Raw genomic sequence first — 22,822 nt, 5'->3', positions numbered from 1 at the left:
CATGGGAGAAAGTCATGTGGTCAGATGAGACCAAAATAGAACTTTTTGGTCATAATTCCACTAACCGTGTTTGGAGGAAGAAGAATGATGAGTACCATCCCAAGAACACCATCCCTACTGTGAAGCATGGGGGTGGTAGCATCATGCTTTGGGGGTGTTTTTCTGCACATGGGACAGGGCGACTGCACTGTATTAAGGAGAGGATGACCGGGGCCATGTATTGCGAGATTTTGGGGAACAACCTCCTTCCCTCTGTTAGAGCATTGAAGATGGGTCGAGGCTGGGTCTTCCAACATGACAATGACCCGAAGCACACAGCCAGGATAACCAAGGAGTGGCTCTGTAAGAAGCATATCAAGGTTCTGGCGTGGCCTAGCCAGTCTCCAGACCTAAACCCAATAGAGAACCTTTGGAGGGAGCTCAAACTCCGTGTTTCTCAGCGACAGCCCAGAAACCTGACTGATCTAGAGAAGATCTGTGTGGAGGAGTGGGCCAAAATCCCTCCTGCAGTGTGTGCAAATCTGGTGAAAAACTACAGGAAACGTTTGACCTCTGTAATTGCAAACAAAGGCTACTGTACCAAATATTAACATTGATTTTCTCAGGTGTTCAAATACTTATTTGCAGCTGTATCATACAAATAAATAGTTAAAAAATCATATATTGTGATTTCTGGATTTTTTTTTTTAGATTATGTCTCTCACAGTGGACATGCACCTACGATGACAATTTCAGACCCCTCCATGATTTCTAAGTGGGAGAACTTGCAAAATAGCAGGGTGTTCAAATACTTATTTTCCTCACTGTATAACACAATAAAGGAAAGGGAAAAAGCCAAAAAGCATAATATGAGCACTTTAACATTTAACAATGCAGCAATGTGGGGAGGTGAAGTGCATTTTTAAATTCATGCATGGATGTATTAAAGTGTCCACAGCCATGTATGTGTCTACCATTGTTCCAAACCAGCAGTAACCAAGCACTGAATGCAGTGATAATACTATAGTGAGTAAAAGCACTCATACATATATTATATGTTGATTCTGTATGTAAGGCAAGACCACACAATGCTGAAAGACAAACATGCACGCGCACTCACGCACACACACAGTTGTGCAGAGAAACTGTCTGTCTCTATCTCTCTTTCACACACTCGTGCCCACACAAATCATGCAGAAAATGCGGCGTTCTCACAGTGGGATTCACAGCCTTTCTAAATGTCTAGTCAGATGCCAATAATGAGGATTTGGTACCTTTCAGTCTATATTTGGGCTTAGTTCATGATTTGATGACCATTATCATAAACACCCTAGTCCTGGTTATATTTGTTGCTCCGTTCCACTTTTTTTAAATCCAATTCTTCCACAACTTTGCTGCGTTCCCCTATCCATTTTTGTCCCTCTCTTTCTATTTCTCTGATTGTCAACACTGTCTCCCTCTCTTGCTCTATTTCATCTCCTTTCTCTCTCTCTCTCTTTATGTTTGTCTATGTCTCTCTCTCTCTGTGAGCCCGGGGCACAGCTCAGAGTGTGGTCCCAGTTCCCTTACAGGGAGGGATTGAGGGATAACGGAGGCTGTTGACAGGAAATCAGCCTCGGCCACGCCATTCCCCGTGCTCCCCTAATCCGCTTCCCTGCTAAAAAAAATAGTCCCTAATACCCACAGCAGCCCTGAGGCCATATCCTGGCTGCGCTCAGAAACATTTGAGTGCACAACAAAAACACATACACTGCATGCATCACACTAAAGATAAGTGTACACACAGACATGTGCATATGCATTATAGAAATGCTTGAACACACACAAATGCATGTAGCCACACATAGAGATAAAAAGAGAGCCCATGCAAAAACCCAGATTAGATGGTGGCACACGCACACACACGCACGCACGCACACACACACACACACACACACACACACACACACGCACACACGCGCACACACGCGCGCACACACACACACACACACACACACACACACACACACACACACACACACACACACACACACACATCTCCTATCTAAAGAGATACCATCTGCAGCTATCTACAGTTATGGATATGTTTGCCAAGTCTTTCTTTCTTTTGGAGATAACGCCCACTGCTCTTGTGTGTGTGCACGTACACTAAGGCATACTTGTGTGCATATGCTTGTGGATGTGCCTAAGTGTGTGTGTGTGTGTGTGTGTCTGCCTTTATCAGGTGAGATTTTGGTGTGCTGCAGCAGTAGCCCAGTTTGGCTCGCAGACACGGTGATCATCTATTCAGCTCACACAGGAGAGAGAAAGAGAGAGAGTGTCTCCCATGCATACACACACACACACACACACACACACACACACACACACACACACACACACACACACACACACTTCTGCAGCACACTATATTCAGCTCTGAGCACTGCCTGAAGCTTCACAGAAGACGAGCTAGTGCAGGACTGGGCTGCGTTTGACCCAGTGATTCAATCCTTACTCACAAAATGAGTAGCTGCCTATTTAATTAGTAATTAGTGTATTACTACCTTTTATTGCACCAGCAGTAGTTAGGGCATTTCATTAGTTAGGAGATAAAGCCATTAATAAAACCAGAAACCAATCAACAGCGGAGCGAAGGAGTTATCGTCATGATTATCATTATTGTCAGCGAGTTTTACTAAATGTTCCTGAATAACACTCTAATGTTGTGGAAAGGCTTTTTTTTCTCCATTATACAAATACAGTATAATTGTATTAGACACAGGAAATACTTTCCCCCCACACATTCAACTTTTTTTTTACCTATTTCTGTAATATTTCTTGTGAATTATAATCATGTATTAAAGTTTAAGATCAAATGTTTAATGTCCAAAACACAAGTTAATTTAGCTGTGGGGAAACTTTGGAATTTAACAATATAAAAAAGGGGGAATGTCTCTTTAAAGAAACAACTTTTAGAAAAATGTTGATTTCCTGGTAGATTTATATGAAAATGAAAATAAGTTTTCTTAGCCCAGATTTTAAGATATCTAACTCTGTCTCCACCCCAATACACTAGAATGGAGGTGAATGGAATTTTATCTCGCACTCGTCTCGTACAATGAGTGTAAAAGCATAACATTCCATTATAATGAAGATCCAGGGCAAATGATTTGATCAGCTGATTCCATTTTTGAATTAGATTTCTTTTTTTCAACCCTGTGTACAGAACAAATCTGTCTAAAGTTAGGTGCAGTAGACAGAATCTGCCAATTTTAAGGGAGAGATATTTACATGACTCAGTTTCAAGACTGTAAACAGACTGTACTAAATGCTTAGGAAGTTAAGAGTATCAAGAGTTCATTGCATTATACAGTATTTGCCCAGGGGTGGCCGGGTTAGCTCAGTTGGTAGAGCGGGGGCACATATGTAGAGGTGTACTTCTCGACGCAGCAGCCTCGGGTTCATCTCCGACCCGCTGCCCTTTGCTTCATGTCATTCCCCCTCTCTCTCCCCTTTCATGTCTTCATCTGTCCTGTGAAAATAAAGGCCTTAAAAATGCCCCAAAAAATAATCTAAAAAATAACAATATTTTTGAGGGTTTGATTTCAACTACCGGGCAACAAGTGTCGCTGTCCCCTTACTTCATTTTCACATTAAAAAAAGTGATGATTAGAAGATACCATTTCATGGGACATTTAACATTTCCAATTATCCCTCCCTGCATTATGTCCCAGAGAAGAAGAAAAAAACTTAAATTAAGGAAGCTAATATTCAATTAAATAAATGTAATTTAATATTGTACCAGCTACCAGAAGGCTCACTGACCTCCCAAAAGCTGTAATACGGTCCAAAGACTAACTGCCTCTAGTGCAACAATGGCATTACTTCATTTATTTCCACCCAAACATGGGAGGATTAGAGCAGGTTCTGATTCAGTGCGACACTTGAGCAGGACGGAGGCTTGCTAACATCAGGACATGAACTTGGGTTCTCTGGTTCAAGGACAGTACCCCATCCACCTCCCACCCCTGCCTGAACCTTTTCTGGACACCCCCACCCAGGGGCATAGCTCTGTAGAAAGGCAATTCTCTATGGGCCCCTCCTCGCGTTCACAGCTATTTATTCTAGCATCTTTTTTTGGCCCTGGGTACTCAGTCCCATTTCCACCCCCAGTCCGACACCCCGGCCCCCACCAATGCACCCACCAGTGTGAGTGCTCCTCCAGGGTCTTGACGGGCTCCTGGACGTTGCGCACGTCCCAGAACTTGACCTTACAGTCGTCTCCGCAGCTTGCCAGATAGTACTGGCGGTTGGGGTTGAAGTCCAGGTCACGCACCAGCTGGCCATGGGCATTCTCTATACAGTAGATCTGACTGGAGAGGGAGAGGGAGAGAGAAGAAGAGAGAGGTGATTAGAAAGAAGGGAAAAGACAGGAGGTATGCAGAGGAAGACAGATGAGGAGAGTAAAATATTTGAAAGAATGAAGGGCGAAGAATGCCAGGAAGCAGCCGGGGAGAGAAATCATATGAGAGAGAGAGAGAGAGAGAGAGAGAGAGAGAGAGAGAGAGAGAGAGAGAGAGAGAGAGAGAGAGAGAGAGAGAGAGAGAGAGAGGCAAGGCAAGGCAAGGCAAGCAAGGCAGCTTTATTTGTATAGCACATTTCAGCAACAGGGCAATTCAAAGTGCTTTACATGAAAACAGATTAAAAAATTTAAAACAGATAAAATACAAGAATAAAAGTTACAGTGCAGTATAAGAAATGAAACATTGAAGAGCAATTAAAACAGTTAAATATATAAAAGCAGATAAAATAGGAATTTCTCTTTATATGCTTATATAGATTGTCATACAGTGTCAACAATGCAACTTCAGTATAAGAAATGAAGTTATTTAAAGAAAGGCATCATCAAATAGATAGGTCTTCAGCCTTGATTTAAAAGAACTGAGAGTTGCAGCAGACCTGCAGTTTTCTGGGAGTTTGTTCCAGATATGTGGAGCATAAAAACTAAACGCTGCTTCCCCCTGTTTAGTTCTGACTCTGGGGACAACAAGCAGACCTGTCCCAGACGACCTGAGAGGTCTGGGTGGTTCATAGTGTAGTAGCAGATCAGAAATGTATTTGGCCCTAAACCGTTTAGTGATTTATAAACCAGCAAAAGTATTTTGAAATCAATTCTTTGATGCACTGGAAGCCAGTGTAGAGACTTCAGTACTGGAGTGATGTGATCCACTTTCTTGGTCTTAGTGAGGACTCGAGCAGCAGCGTTCTGAATCAGCTGCAGCTGTCTGATTGATTTTTTAGGGAGACCTGTAAAGACTCCGTTACAGTAGTCTAGTCTACTGAAGATAAAAGCATGGACAAGTTTTTCCAAGTCTTGCTGAGACATAAGTCCTTTAACCCTTGATATATTTTTAAGGTGGTAATAGGCTGACTTTGTAATTGTCTTAATGTGGCTGTTAAAATTCAGGTCTGAGTCCATGACTACACCAAGATTTCTGGCTTTGTCTGTTGTTGTTAACATTATCGTTTGAAGCTGAGTGCTGACTTTTAATTGTTCCTCTTTTGCTCCAAAAACAACCACCTCAGTTTCTTCATCATTTAATTTAAGAAAGTTCTGGCACATCCAGTCGTTAATTTGTTCAATGCACTTAGTCAGTTGTTGTATTGGACTATAGTCCCCTGGCGATAAGGTTATATAAATTTGTGTGTCATCCACATAACTATGGTAACTTATTTTGTTGTTTTCCATAATTTGAGCCAGTGGAAGCATGTAGATGTTAAACAGGAGAGGCCCCAGAACTGAGCCTTGGGGAACTCCGCACGTCATATTTGTATGCTCAGATGTATAATTCCCTATAGACACAAAGTAGTCCCTATTCTTTAAATAAGACTCAAACCACTTTAGTACTGAGCCAGAAATGCCAACCCAGTTTTCCAATCGGTCTAGTAATATGTCATGGTCGACCGTATCAAATGCAGCACTGAGATCAAGTAATACCAAGACTGAAATTTTGCCACTATCTGTGTTTAAGTGGATGTCATTAAAGACTTTAACAAGAGCTGTCTCAGTGCTGTGGTGTGGTCGAAAACCCGACTGGAATGCATCAAAACTGTTGTTTAGTGACAAGAAAAGGTTCAGTTGTTGAGAAACCGTTTTTTCAATGATTTTACTTAAAAATGGAAGGTTTGATATCGGCCTATAGTTGCTCATTAGTGACGTGTCTAGATTGTTCTTTTTTAAGAGTGGCTTAATGACTGCAGTTTTCAGGGCCTGTGGGAAGATACCTGAGAGAAGAGACGTGTTTACAATCTGTAGAAGATCTGTAGCCAAACAATTTGCAACATTTTTGAAAAGGCCCGTTGGTAGAATATCAAGGCAGCAGGAGGAGGTTTTCAGATGTTGTATAATGTCCTCCAGGTTTTTACGGTTAATCATATGAAATTGGGTCATATTGGAATCTGTTTTGCCTGGACACTGTGACAACACATACCCTGTACTCAATATGGAATTTGTTTGTTTAATTTTCTGAATTTTGTCATTGAAGAAGGTGGCAAAATCATTGCAGGCCTTTGTGGATAAAAGTTCAGATGCTACTGGTACTGGAGGGTTTGTTAACCTATCGACAGTAGCAAACAAAGCACGTGAATTATTATTGTTTTTGGCAATAATGTCCGAGAAGAAGGACCGCCTTGCATTCCTCAGTTCCAAATTATAAGTGCGAAGTCTCTCTTTATAGGTGTTGTAGTGGACTTGGAGATTAGTTTTTCGCCACCTGCGTTCTGCTTTTCGACACTCTCTTTTTTCTGTTCTTACCAGTATGGCATTTCTCCATGGAGATCTTTTCTTATCAGAGACAGTTTTTACCTTAATGGGAGCAATGGTATCAATAACATTTGTAATTTTACAATTGAAATTGTCTACAAGCTCAGTGACTGAGACCCCTGAGAGGGTGGGTGTGGATGAGAAAAGCTGAATGAATGAGAGAGAGAGAGAGAGAGAGAGAGAGAGAGAGAGAGAGAGAGAGAGAGAGAGAGAGAGAGAGAGAGAGAGAGAGAGAGCAGCCTAAGAGACAACCAGCACAACACATATCTGTAGTTCATCTCCTAACAGCTCACTCTTATCTGCTCATTTACTCCTCTACTTCATGTTTTTAATTTTCTTTTTCTTTACATTTGACACACACACACACACACACACACACACACACACACACGTATTTTTTTTCATCTTATTATTATTGAATTGAATTATCCTTGACGCTTTGGCAATATTGTTTTCCTGACATTCATGCCAATAAAGCATTTTTGAATTAAAGAGAGAGAGTGACAAAGAGAGAGGGGGGGGGGTGACAAAACAACAAAAGGAGATAGGAGAGAGAGAGAGAGAGAGAGAGAGAGAGAGAGAGAGAGAGAGAGAGAGAGAGAGAGAGAGAGAGAGAGACTGATTCCCAGGCTAAATCAAAGCCTCCTCCGTGTCTGTCAGCGAAGGCCAGGCTCAATAAAGAAGCCGACTCCGGCGGTGGTAAATTATAAAGGCAAGCCTCACAACGGCACAGCCTTGAGTTCCTGCTAGAGGGAAGTTAACAGAAGGAGAGGAAGAGAGGACGCTCTGTGCATTGTGTCACTTTTCATCTTTCCGGCCACCCCCTCCACCTCCTTTCATCTCCTATACATTTTCCTCGGCTCACCTTATCTTCTCTCCTTAAATATATACTATGGCTTCCTCTTTTAAAGGGGTGATGGAATGCAAAACCGATTTTACCTCGTCATAGTTGAAAAACGACAGTTTGGAGGGTAAATAGGACATACATAGAACCTCAAAATCCCATTGACACCTATTTCCTGTGCAAATCTCACAATTTGAAACTGCTGCTGAAAACGGGCGAATCTCAACAAAGCTCATAGTTGACGTCAACTCCTCAACTCCTACCGTATTTGGCTCTAGTCTCTAGTCTTTGTCACGCCCCAACATTTACATAGGCTACACCACTGACCTGAGGTCAGCTTAGTCTTCTGAATCTAGGTCACGCAGAGCTCAGAAATTTTATACATTGTTTGTCTGCTATTTAATTAGTAAATTCACTTCTGAGACTTTTTAATGCGAGAAATCAACTATGTAGAGATCAAATATGTGTTGTTTTATGAAAATTGATGGCTATTTGCAAATTTTGTCCGACTGTGTGTCGGAGTTCAGCAGGAGCTCAGCAGGCTAACGTGACAGTGGCTGGTGCTGCCTCGCTGCCCGGCGTGTCATCCTTCACAGACCCCGGCCCGCTGTGAGCTAGATGGATCTCCACCGGCAGCCCACACTCCAAAGTATAAACTTCAGGCCACGTACGTAGGCTATGGCGAAAGCTCTGCATGGAGCCTCCGCAGAAGCATAAATCAGACTTCAAAAGTGGTCCCTGGTCGGTCCACTGTCAACATGCAACTACTACCCCTACTCTGTGTTTTAGATTCTACACAGGAGTCCCTAGATCAGTACTTGGCCAGCGAGATGCCACCACAGTAATGGAGGCTTGTTTACTTCTGCCTTCAACCTGGATTTGTCTATATACAGAATGATAAAACATATTAAGGACTGCAGAACAGCATTTAGAACATGTCATATGAAAAATCCTATTTCTGCATAAGCAGCCCTTCTACTGTGTGTGTAATAAAGTTACTAGGTGGACAGGAATATGTATTATAGGTCCTGTTGCTAATATGAGGAAGCTGCCTGTTTTCTAAATGAAAGAAGAAAGCAGCAAATCAACGTGGTATCAGCAAATGGAAACCCATTTGAATAAACTGGTAATTAATTAGATCTAGAGCTCTGCCCCCACCATACGTGCAAAATAAGACTGTAGAAAATCAGTACTTCTTTTTCTTTTAAGACCATTTGCTCTCCAGGCTAGCCTAGCAAAGCTCAGCTTGGCACGGTTTTGTTCAGCAGAGTGGAAAGCCTCAGTGTTATGGCCCAGCTGGATGCCAACAGCAGCTAGCCAGCTAGCTAGTCACCCTGCTGATCACGTTAGGCAATTAACATGCTAATTAAAAATCTCATTAAAATAAAGGAGGTATAAGAGAATGACCTCAGGCAGACCGCTGGGCTTCAATTAGGTCAAGACAACTCAGGGACTTTGTGTGACTCTGTGTGTGTGTGTGTGTGTGTGTGTGTGTGTGTGTGTGTGTGTGTTTGTACGTGCTGTCACTGCCACTGGACCGTGTCGTTGGTGTTAGCATATGGAGCTTGACAGACAATGTCAAATAACTTCCACCAACTTCCACTGAAAACACACATTTTTCATGGAGCATAGATTGAGCAAACATGCATGTTCTAAATGACTTATTCTGCACAAATGAGTGTACATAAATTGATATCTGGTTTGAACTTATTAGCATGTATATGCCCTTTGTGCTCCTCTGCTGAAGTACCACTCTCTGCATGAACTTTTACCGATGTTTTACCAAACCATGAATATCGCTAAAACCAAAGGTGGGAGCAGGATTAAGGAAACCGTCCGGCGCTGAGCTTTAGGGCATGGCCTTGGCGGAGGTCTGCACACTCTGTTTGGCCTTCTACTTCAACATGTTGTCTGAGTATGTCAAGATTTCCAAACATGAGCTGTGTTCCAGTTGCATACTTTATACCAATGTATGTAGTGCATTCTCAATGAAATAAAGCAAGCACAAAGACCTAAATCCCATTTTTAAGGGTGGTGTTGTAGTTTCGAGAGCCCAGGAATATTGCCATTTGATAAGTTCTGTGATTTCAATATGGCATATGTGTTCTAAGTCATTGTTTGATGATTATCTGTGTTTTAAGCCCCCAACGTCTCCTTCGAGGCAGCGCTGCCTGGAAGGCACTAGGATTAGGCAATGGTTATGGTTGTTTGATTGATGTCTGACAGTTTTCTATCAAGGTTTATTTTTCATAAAATGGAGTCTGGTGAGTTTGGCGATGGCGATTCCAGGGCTGTGTCTGGTTAAACAAAAAGGATCTTACTCTTTAAAAAAAAGGCAGATCTCTGTAGGGATCCTTTCCATAATGTTCTCGACACTAAGACTAACAATCTGAGCACGTCAGCGGCAAAAACAGCACTTTTAGTGGACGTACATTGACGGTGCCTATATGCCCTATAGGATTACATTGCATATGGAAATTACCCTTTAAACATCACAGTGACCAGTGTGTGCTTCTGTGGTTTAACAACACCAACATACAGTAGTGATGACTTGACTCTGCTGAAGGTTTCTCAATTGATATTCCAAAAATGTTACTATATCACGATATATCTATCAATATTACAATACAAAACCACATAAACCGTGAAAAAGGATGCTATCCATATTTCCCAACTTTTTATATTTACAGTTATTATACAGCTGCTTTTTCCTAATCATTACCACATGTTTTATGGAACAGGATTTTAAGGAAGATAGAAGAATGAATCTGAGTCGACTTGGGATCTTTGGGTGAACTTCAATTTCCCTCAAAATAGCTGTTTCATGTGTAATTTTGGAGCACATGATTTATTTACAGTGCTCCCTCCCTCTCTTGTGTGTGACTCTGAGGTAAAAGGCGTGACCCCGGGCTGTAGGGTGGCTGCTGTTCAACCCGGCCCGTCGTGGAATGGGACGCGCCGGCCGCGTGAAAAGGAAATGGAGCAGGAAATTGGGTTAGTTTCGCTCTTTCCCTCTCTGGTGTCTCTGAGCAATCCCCTCCACACACACACACACACCCACACACCCACACACCCACACACACACACACACACACACTTCCCCTTGCCCTGGCTAATAGTGGAGAGACCTGGGACTTTTTGTATGTGTGCTAGTGTGTGTTTGTGTTTGTATGAGTGCAGAGGATTAGAGTTGTGGCCGACCTAAGCCACCAAACACACTCAATCTCAAGTCATCCAGCCAGATAGGCTGAAAGTGTGTGAGTGTGTGTGATGGGGAGGGGCGGGGGGGGTGGTCATGGGGGGTTGATGAGGGGACAGGGGACCTATTACACACACTGTTAGGCACACACAGATAAAAACATAAAACTGGGGAAACACACTGCCTAAAATACTGTTATGTGTGTAAATACAGAAGAAGATTTAGGAGTGTAAGAGGGATGCTACAAAGGTAGACAGACAAGCACACATTTGGCCAACACACACACACACACACACACACACACACACACACACACACACACACTCCTGGCTTAGCCTGGGCGATAAATCTCTCTGCTGAGGGGATCGACTGGAACACAGACGCTCACAGTCACACACAAACTCACACACACGCAAATACACACACACACACACACACACACACACACACACACACACACACACACACACACACACACACACACACCTCTGTTTCTATGACAACTGCTGTGGGGAGGGAGGGGATGAGAAGAAAAATCGAAAGAGGAGAGCAATCATTTCATCGCTGATCAAAATTAAAGCCTGGCTTTGAGATGGAGCTGGCAGAGAAAGAAAGATGTGAGAAAGTGAGGCAGGTAGAGGGAGGGAGAGAAGAAAGGAGGGAGAGAAGAAGAGAGGGCAAGAGCCTTCCCATGCACAAAAGTAAGGGATCATTACACCAAGCAGCCTAAATGATTGGGGGGGGGATCTGATAGTTAGCATGAAGTGCTCATAAAAGTCGATGAGAGAAAAACTAATATCACAACTGACTGAAGTGTAAACTGGCAAACAATAATGTTACATCCCCTAAACATCATGTTATTGTAATTAAAGATGTCTGAATTCAGTACTTGTCAATAGCACTGTAGCAATCATACCATTACAAATCATTAAGTATCCATGTATCTCAATGTGATACATCTTAGTCTTATAAAAATGACTTAAACATTCGTTAACCCAAACAGCTAGGGGTGGTACGGTTCACAAAATCCACGGGTCGGTTCGTATCACGGTTTTAGGGTCACGGTTTTCGGTTCTGTACGGTTCTTGTTATTTTTTCTTTTACTCATTAACACTCCAGAAATATACTTATTTACAGCATATGATATATAGCTAAAATTAGCATATTGAATGCATGTTGCACAATACATGCAGACAGTGGCAGTTCTATCTATTGTTTATTTCCGCTGTCATCATAGGTAACATGAAATCCAAAATGTTCCCACACATCAGACTATATACGACGCTAGCGCATCCTCCAACTCTGGGCAGCCTTCCTTATCTCTCCCACTTGACATTTCTGTATGTGACGTGACCTGCAGCACTCCACACTCCCGAGGAGCGGTTGGCTCGGCGCCTCTCAAAATCTGACGAAAATCTTTTAAACTGACCTTCAAAAAAAAAAGATAAAAAAAACCAGACAGATTCAGCAACTGTATGGCTTATTTCTCGCTTAAAATGTTTTCAGAAACACTTGTTGGTGAACTATTTTCGTAAAATACGAGATCGTATTCAGAACGAGACGCCATTAGAGTCTGTTTTGAAATTCGGGAGCAGCAAGAACCACGTGACGCGTTCGTCCAATCAGCTGCCATGTGTTGCGTTCGTCACGCTCATTCCCCTCGTCGTTTCCAGTAAGTGTTTTAACATAGGTGTCGAAAGTGGGCACTACAGCAGTAAGTGGTTAGTGCACATTAACAGTCTACTGACGAACCGTGCGACGCACACACGCTCCGAACCGAGACAAGCGAGCCGAGCGGTTCGGATGTTTTTTCATGAACCGTACCACCCCTACAAAAAGCTATTGTCCAATCATAGTTTAGCAACTCTAACTATGAATGGCAGGTATGTCAAGCTTTAGGTTTCTACATACATTGAAGATTTAAGAGTGGCGTCTTTTTTTGCGTTTCCAAAACTTAAAACACAAGAGGAAAAGTGTAAATAATGGATTAAACAGTCAAGCCCCTTTCACACATGCACTGCAAACCTTGAAACTATCGAGATATTACCCAGAAGAGTTGTATGTAAGAATGCAAATGTCTGAATCAGTTGGATCGGACATTAAACAGACTATACCCTGCCAGCTCCCGAGGACAAAGTCCACGTTATGTCTGATTGAGCCTATGTGTGAATAGAGAATTCACAGTGAGCTAGTGGGCGTGCTGATGACGGTTCTATCATGGGGCTGGCGTGAAACCGGAAGCAAACAAATAGAATGTCTAACTGGAGAGACAACAAAATCCAGGAACTTTTGTTGCTAAGGGCCGACCCTAACGCCGCCTTCACACTGGCACTTGAAATCAGTTCCGTAATACGTAATGCGCCCCCAGTGGACGTTGTACTACACCGTTGAAAGCGACGGAATTGTAGAAATCGGGAGTAGAAAAAAAATGGCGGAGAGAATGACTCATTCTGTCAGTGTCCGAATGTCCAATTCTCTATGACCTCTCATCTGAGGGCTAAGTAAGTAAGTAAGTAAGTAAACTTTATTTATATAGCACCTATCACAGACAGAGTCACAAAGTGCTTTACATGCAGCAAGTTATATATATATATATATATATATATATATAGATATAAACAGACATAACGTCAACTCACTTGAGCTAGCAAGCTCAGGCTAGCTAACTAGTTAGCGTTGATTAGCTAACACGAGCAATTGTATTAACTGCCCTAATAACGTTAGGAAATCATGAAAATTAAAAAAAAATTACATGACAACATATCGTTATGAAATCACAATATTTTTTTTAAAGTTAATAATTCAGATTTGTTTATCGTACCATAGCAACGCTAACTTCCGCTCGGATTGTTGGATAGGAACCGTCCGTTGCCTGTCGTACGAGTTACATTTTTTTAACGCATCCGGATGACCAACGGACCCCATTTTTTCCACACCGCACTTGTTCGCATCGGTTCGGACCCATTTGCATGCGGTCTGTGAATCTCCATAGGAAATGAATGATTTCCAGTCGTTCCGCAGTCGTATCTACTGTGCCAATGTGAAGGCGGTGTAAAGTTGTCTGACAAATTCAAGGAACTGCAAGGACTTGGGTTGTTCATGACCAAATTACAAACCGGCTATGTGAGTGCAGTGTAATCTGTGACATGTCCTGCCTCCTGCATGCTCTACCCAGCGCCACCGCCCCGCCAAACTACATTAGTTTGTGGGGTTACAGGTAACATTTAAAAAAGCTCCATTCATGACTACCACATCCACTGTGTAAGCCAGTCCTTGATATTAATATATCACAGTTTAGCCTAAAGTTAGCAGGTCTGTCCTGCTTTTCACTGGATTGGGGGAAATTCACATTCCAGCAACCCCAGCGTGAACGTTAAGCGAGATGGTATTATATTTGTCAAACATGTCTGTTAGTCCTCATTCTAAAAGCGTGTTATTGTAAGGTTAAAAGTTGAAAATATACCATTTGAAAATAAGAATCAAATCAAACTTTATTTACAGTATATAGCACTATATGTAACACCAACTACGTAAGAAGAACAACTACGTAAGCTAAGCAGCCAAACAGGGTTATGTTAGAAGGAAAAAACTGTCGGATCTTACATTTTCTCTATGGATAGAGATGGTTTAGGACAATATAATGTAGAGCAGACCGTTTTTGTTTACCTCTGTCGGAAATAAAGTAGCCACGGTTTCAAAAATTACAAAGAATTTCGAGTGGTAAATCTGCACCATTAAACCATCATTAATAATACATTTTATCATACATTTATTATCATTGTAAACTGCACATGAACCGTGCAGGAATAGAAAGCTTGACAGCCATAGCGACAGTAACTAAGTGGGGTGGTGGGCATGTGTCACAAATCTAAAAGGTATTTTTGTTCATTTTTATTCTTTAATTTCAAGGTTTGCATAAGGTCATGAAAATACCATTATGAGAGTTACAGTATGATGTCTGGTTCATGTCTGATGGGGAGGGGGTGGGGGGAGGAGGGACTTGGAGCACATGAAAAGGTTACCGATGATCGATTTGACAGTAGCCGGGTTCAAAAGGTTACCCTCAAATCAGCAGCGGCATATGGAATAACACTATTTCAAAAACAGCTGACATCTTTTGCATAACGGCTCGTATTAGAATGTGATATACGATACTCCCGATAGGCAACACGTTTTGCATAATGGTGCTATATTTGAATATGTGAATAAAATATGATGGAAAAGGCTTTTGAATAATGGTTTACCTTGGGTACCCTATCGCACGCTGAAGCACTGCCATATCTGTTGAACAGGTGGAATGAAAAGGCTGTTTTTGGTCAGGAGGCGTGCAGTGTGAACAGGAACCTCTGTTGTCTGTGTGGATGACGAGTTGTGATGCTGTCTAGTACTTGTCTTTGTACCAGCAGACAGCTGACTTTTAACCTGGATTGTGAAGGAGCAAATAGCACCACTATCAATCATTTCACCTTCTTTTACGCTCTCTCTTTCCATATCTGTTAATTGTGCCCCCTCTCTCTCCTTCTCTTGCTCTTCGTCGGTCTCTCTCTCGCTCACACTCACACATGCACAAATATACAGCACAGAGGAGGTGTAGAGAGTCCATGCTTCACTGCAGCACTGCACTGCTTTTCAGTATGCACCCCGCAGTGCATGGTATGGCCGCAAGCGTGACAGCTATTTCACAGCTCTGTTTGTGTGTGTGCGTGTGTGTGTGTGTGTGTGTGTGTGTCTAGCCCCTCACTGTGGACTGTCGATCCAAGAGGGAATTCAGGGGAGACGCAGTGGAAGAACATCTCCAGTGACAGGCATGTCTCACTCACTCACACACACACACACACACACACACACACACACAGTGGCTAGTACTACATGCCTGTTAGCTACCCTAATATTATTCTAAGGCTCAAAGCACCCCAGTGTGCCAAGAATGACACACAGTTGATTCCCCACAAACTAACACAACAGTGTTTTTTCATAATTTCTCTACAAAGAAAGTTATAAGTTATATAGAATTGTTACTATAGTACACATATACATTAATGTATCCATGCGTGCTATACATTCTAAACTTCAGTATGACTGACATTCCGTGTCTTCCAGGCTATGATAATTGTATCTGACCTGCATAGTTCCTCAAAAAGTTCTGATTTTCAAACTTTTTCTTGTCAGCATACGAGACCTATTTTTGTCAATGGCCAAACAGTATGACTGATAAGGCTACATAACTCCAAAATGATTTCTGAATGACAGGGGGGTCTGCAACTGTATCAATTTTTTTTGTGGCATTTTCTCAAGAAATTGTTCCATCAAAAATACGACATTAATTCAATATTGTTTTGCATCACGAAAAGGACAAGATGTTGGAGCTTTGAATGCAGGGCTTTCAGAAAGAGCCATTCTGATGCCAGTCGTGTCAATTATGGCAAGTAGATGTATTTGCTAGTGCACAGGGGGGAGACCAGCCCACACCCACTGTCAAAAGAATATTTAGACTTAGCCTGCTTAGATAAATCTGGTCGGTAGTCACAAAATCCACAGTCAGCAGCTGTGGCAGACAAAATCTGTTCAAGTTTTTAATCATGTAAATAGTTAAACTACTTGCTAATATCACTGTCTTTATTTTACCATGTGCACATGTGCAGCCCTGATGCACTTTCATTGACTTTAAATATCTAAATCTAACAAAAACATACACTTAATGGCCACTTTATTAGGTGCACCTGTACAATCTAATGCAATTCAATACAACTGGTCTGCATAAAGTCTACTTTATGATGTCATAGTGGTGTTCATTTAATTATTAGTTAGTGATGGCGTTGTACTGGACTGCTTTATATTGAGAGGTCTTTCTAATACTCTGTCCCCCTCATGTATCTAAATGGGAAGGACAAAAATATAATAATAATAATAATAATACAATGTAATCCAGTACAACACCACTTTTACCTACGGTATGATAATACACATATAATTCAATTGAGTAACAAACAAATAACTGAATTTACAATTTTCTGACAAATTCATAGGTAGACTATGGCAGAGCCGTGTACTGAATAACATTAGATTGTACAGGTGTATTTTTTCATTTTTCAAATATAAAATTATAGTATTCACACATTAAAGGTCCTATGACATGCTGCTTTTTGGGTGCTTTTATATAGGCCTTAGTGGTCCCCTAATACTGTATCTGAAGTCTCCCGAAATTCAGCCTTGGTGCAGAATTACAGCCACTAGAGCCAGTCTCACAATGAGCTTTACTTAGTATGTGCCATTTCTGTGTCTGTAGCTTTAAATGCTATTGAAGAGGAGAGAGGGGGGGCAAGGTGGAGGGTGGGGGTGTGGCCTTGACCAACTGCCATGCTTCGCCATAGACTGTTAATATTAATGGGCAGAGCACGTGTGACGTCACCCATTGGTTTGTGGAGATCTGCTATGAGTCGTCGAGTTTGCAGTTACGGGCGCAGCCATCCTGGTTGTGACGAATTTAGACGAGAGGGAAGAGTAAGGGAGGAGCCCTTACACTCTACGTTACGTTACACACTTTCACTGGCAATCACATCATAGCCACGCCCTAAAACACCCCCTACTTTATCGCCGATTTTAAAATCAACGAGACCATTATTCAAAAAATGAACATCATTCTGTGTTGCAGAAGACTTAAAACTAGCGATTGAGACCATGAACTCATTATGAAAATGTTTACTGAGGTAATAAATCAAGTGAGAAGTGGGTCACTTTCTCATAGACTTCTACAGAAACCAAACTCCTTTTGCATCTGCACGTGATGCCCTCTGCTGGAATTCAGATAGAATGCAGGTTTAAGGCAGCACTTCGCCGAACCGGATGCATTGTCCATTAATATTTACAGTCAATGTGCTTCGCTTGTTTGCAAGCCATGATGTCTCTCTCTTTCTCATGGGTGGGCCAAATTCTCTGGGCGGGCAAAGCAGAGAAAGGGGAGGTAACTTTTCCCCTTATGACATCATAAAAGGAAGATTCCAGATTGGCCCATCTGAGCTTTCGGCAGAGCAGGATACCCAGGGCTCGGTTAACACCTATCGCCATTTCTAGCCACTGGGGGACCATAGGCAGGCTGGGGGAACTCATATTAATGTTAAAAAACCTCATAAAGTGACATTTTCATGGCATGGGACCTTTAACAAAAAATTTGTTTTATAAATTAACCACAGCAATGTTTTGCTCCCCCAAGCCCCTGGCACCGCCTATGTTAATGCCAGGTCTGAACAAGGCAAAAGTCAGCAAACTGTCTCCTTAATATCAAATATGCAGCTGTATCATTGCTGACATTGGCTAACATTAGCCACCATAAGCTACTGGTCATACCAGGACTCCAAGTGCACCCTGAGTGTATGAAATTGAGCAAGTGTGTGTTTTATTGTTCAAATTCAAATTCAAATTTGTCATGTGTCTAAATGCATTTAATTATGTTACAAACAGCAACCCCAATTATTTGTACCAGCTGGAAGCTCTGAGGTTTCAACACTTCAATCACGTCGATCATCGATCTGTTGTATATTAAATCTGTTGTATATTTAATCAATATTGTGTGATATTTTTACATTTGTTACAGCCACCATATTCCATGTAAAAATGCCAACTTTTTTTTTCACCAAGTAAACTCTTCGGAATGCTGCCAAGCACTTTCTGACGACCTACGGTATAAGTGAAATTTGACCTTTACAACTACAGTAATAAAAAAGATTTTGCCTAAAAATCACAACAGCAGCCCTTTACAACAGGCACTGAGTTCTGAACAATGTAAAAGCAAAGATACAATGAAAAAGACAGGCTGAGAAGAAGTGAAAATGTGTCAGGTTTTTGCATTAAATGCCGCTATCTGTCCCCAATATCGGAGTGTAATATTCCATAATTTAAATAATGCTGCATATTACATCAGTAATACAAACTAGAACAGGATCTGCCCATATATGTTTTATAAGCAGTGTTATCTTTGTATTTTTTTTTTTTAAGCACTGTGTGTCTGGGAGATGGGGTGTTTTAGATACTGTGCTCCTCTCCAGGGTTTTAGATGACTAACTAGAGGCGGCTGCTTCACTGCTGGGCTGTTCTCCCTGTCCTTATTTCAGAGCAGGGCAGCCATGATTGGGCTGGCAGAGTGGGTGACGAGCCTCGGGAATGTGGGGGGAGAAGGGGGAAGAAGATAAGAGTGTGTTTTCTGTGTGTGTGTGTGTGTGTGTGTGTGTACCTTCATGTGTGCTTTTGTGTGTGTGTGTGTGTGTGTGTGTATGAGGGCACACCTCAGAGGTCGTCTGAGGAGGCAGTGGAGCGTGCTGGGAGGCTGCCATCACACAGCTGCCACACCAACTGGACACACACACACACACACACACACACACACACACACACACACACACACACACACACACACACACAAAACCGCACACACACTTACAGATGCACAAGCAGGCCACATTTATGTAGAGGCATGGACACGCACGCACGCACGCACGCACGCACGCACGCGCACACACACACACACACACACACACACACACACACACACACACACGTGACTCACCGCTCATTCACACTTGCAAGTTTTCCACTCGTACCACTTCACACTTGCGCACGGATGTGCATGCATGAACACACACACATACACTCACACACACACACACACACACACACACACACACACACACACACACACACACACACACACACACACACACACACACACACACACGACTCAGTGCTCATTCACACTTGCAAGTTATCTACTCGTAACCACTTCACACATGTGTGCGCGCACACACACACACACACACACACACACACTTCTGCAGCACACTATATTCAGCTCTGAGCACTGCCTGAAGCTTCACAGAAGACGAGCTAGTGCAGGACTGGGCTGCGTTTGACCCAGTGATTCAATCCTTACTTAATGAGCAGTGATGGGAGTAACACGTTACAAAAGTAACGCAATTACAGTAATGTATTCCTTTTTGCTGTAATGCAGTAATATAACGCATTACAAATTAAATTTTGGTAATATTATAACCGTTACAATCTCAGTAACGCGAGTTACAATGCATTTTAACCCGACATTTAGTGGTGTTTATTTCCTTAGTATTAGTATTAAGTATTATTTCCTGTTGCTGTATTCGATGGTTGAGATGACTGCAGAGACAGATACATTTGCGAGATGGATATTATTTTCAGGAGTTATTATGCTGCGTTGAAGCGAGCTGTCCCGTCACTGTTCCCGTGGTCAGAGCCAGAACCAGAGACGGTACGGACAACATCTGTGTCCCAACAGGTGACGGTACGTCAGCGCGGACAGCAGTGTGTCCGAGCTGCTGACAGATAGAAACATGTCAGGAATTAATGTTTAGGCTTGCTGCACGTAAATATCATTACATTTTTATCAGCCGTGGAAAGTAACTATGCCGTACTTCAATACAACTGTAAGGTACTTTTAATTGAGTATTTTCATTTTCTCCTACTTGCCTATTGTACGTTTTACTTCTCTATTTTTATAGCTGTAGTTACTTTGCATATTCATATTAATTATACAAAATATTATGAATATAAAAGTAACTCAAAAGTAACGCAAAACTAGTGTAAAGCATTACAATTCAAAGACAGTAATATTGTAATATAACTAATTACTCTCAAATGACAGTAACTAGTCTGAGCTAAATGAAAATGAAAATGAAATCTATACCTTAAAGCAGTGGTTCTCTAGCGTTTTTCAATAATGTACCCCCATTGAACAGTTTTTTTTAAGCCATGTACCCCCTAACCAGCGCGTATAATTTTTGGTAGAATACAGCGGTAACAATACAGCGATGTCAGCGATAGATTTACTAAACAACAGCCTTGGACCAGGAAAACATTTAAATGCTGATGGAAAAAGGGGACAAAAACTTTAAAAAAACCCTGACAAAACCTTGGAAAAAGACGGTAGAAAGAAGTAAGTAAGGCAAGAATAGGTCGAAAATAGTAATAAAAACTTCGAAAAAAAAACCCACAGTAGAAAGGAAGGCAACACTAGGTTGACAAAAGTGGCAACAAATTCAAATAAGCGACAAACTTTGAAAAAAGTGACAAAAACTTCGAAGGAAAAAGACAGTAGAAAAAAGTAAGAAAGGCAAGAATAGGTCAAAACAAATGACAAAACCTTCAAAAAAAAGGAGACAAACTTCAAAAACAGCGACAAAAACCTTGAAAAAAGCAACAAACTTGGAGAAAAAAAAGACAGTAGAAGTAACTTAAAAATCTTATGTACCCCCTGCAGTCCTCCAGAGTACCCCCCAGGGGTGCACGTACCCCCATTTGAGAAACACTGCCTTAAAGCAATGATTCATTGATGGACCAGTCATTACAAAAATTGTTAATACCCACAGAACTTCATTTTAAATATTAGCATAGATCTCAACCTTTCCAAAGATACCAGCTCAATTTTGGGTAAATGTGTATAAAGTAATGCATAAGATATATTTCTGTACACTGTGATATCAGAGGTGAGACGGTTTTCTCCGCTAACAAGCCCTGTGCTGCCGCCCCCTCTGTCGCTTTGTGCCGACGGCCAAATCAGCACTGATGCATCTTTCAAAATAGCACAGCGGGAAGAGAAAGGCTAAAATGGAGCGTGCAGGAACTCTATAATCTGTTATGGGGCTGAAGGGGAGTGATATCAATGTTTCAACTATCTTATCTGGGCCTGTGATACACATCTTGTAAATATATTCTCTCTCTCTCTTTCTCTCTCTCTCTCTCTCTCTCTCTCTCTCTCTCTCTTTCTCCTTCACCCGGCACCCTCTCAATCTCTTCGCGATGGATAGTGATTATTATTCCTCTAGCAGAGCCAACACGTACACACTTGCTGAACTCACTCACCACATACCTCAGAAACAAAGGAATCACAATCAATGCGCACACACACACACACACACACACACACACACACACACACACACACACACACACACACACACACACACACACACAGAGAGAGATAGAGGTTGTAAGGTGGGTAGCTGATAACCTGCAGTTACAAGGTTAATGTTTGGTAGTACACATGCTCCATGTCAAGCAGGAACATTAGTGTTCCGCCGCCTCGCACTTCATCATGTGCTGAGGAGAGCCCTACGCATCATTAGATTCACAAACAAACACAGGCAAACTAAATATGTGTCATAAAAAGACAAGATTCCCTCAGCCAATCAGTCCACTGATACCACTGCCGTCCTAGCGTTTCCACAGAGAACATTACGCCAGACAGCGCATTTCATGTCATTTTCTGGACAAAAACAGAACTGATCAAAATCGTAGCAATGTGCAGCTTTGTATTTAGTTTTTTTTTTTTTCACGCCTTAATTTTGCTACTTACATTCTGAAAAGTAATAGTAAATAGTAATAGTAATGTGTAGTGCATTTTACGTGATTGACCAAGAGAGAAAACTCCCTGCCTCATTATCTTGCACATTACGTTCTTATTTAAAACTACAAATTAGAAAATTACAAACTATAAATTAGTGCTGTTCAACGATTCAAATATTTAATCGCATTAATGTCATAGTTAACTCGCAATTAATCGCACATTTTTATCTATTCTAAATGTCCCTAGATTTCTTTTTGTCCAATTATTTTTTTCTCAATTTTAATGCTCTTATCAACATGGAAAAGTGGATTGGCTGGCTTTGTGCTTTTGTCACCTGGCTTTGACGAGGGGGCGGAGAATTGGCATCAGCTGTGTGCTTGGTCATCAAGTGGTATTTCAGACTGGACATGCTGCGATGATAGCTCAGTTCACAACGACAAAACACACAGATCACTTTGGTCTTGTCAATGGAACCATTTGGCAACTTTTTAAAAGTCAACTTTCCATTCAGAATCTTTTTGGCATCCATTTCGGTGTTTCGCGCTCGCCATCCACTCAAAACGTAACGTTAGCCTACTACTCTTTGGCCGGCTCGCAAGCCCAAACAAGTGTGTGCAGCGTGCCTGT

General features: G+C 41.8%; 1 protein-coding gene across 1 annotated transcript in view; it reads right to left on the bottom strand.

Annotated features, from left to right (window-relative positions):
- eipr1 (EARP complex and GARP complex interacting protein 1) overlaps positions 1–22,822 on the bottom strand; it is a 72,988-nt gene that overhangs the window by 8,604 nt on the left and 41,562 nt on the right. Inside the window, exon 7 of the mRNA XM_031321437.2 lies at positions 4,167–4,334. Within this exon, the coding sequence (XP_031177297.1) occupies positions 4,167–4,334 (168 nt within the window). The remainder of the gene's footprint in view (positions 1–4,166; positions 4,335–22,822) is intronic.

The sequence above is a fragment of the Sander lucioperca genome, chromosome 18 (genome assembly GCF_008315115.2).
Source record: "Sander lucioperca isolate FBNREF2018 chromosome 18, SLUC_FBN_1.2, whole genome shotgun sequence".
In the NCBI taxonomy this organism is placed as follows: Eukaryota; Metazoa; Chordata; class Actinopteri; order Perciformes; family Percidae; genus Sander; species Sander lucioperca.
The sequence above is the reverse complement of the archived record's forward strand: the minus strand, read 5'-3'. Positions and strand labels throughout refer to the sequence as shown.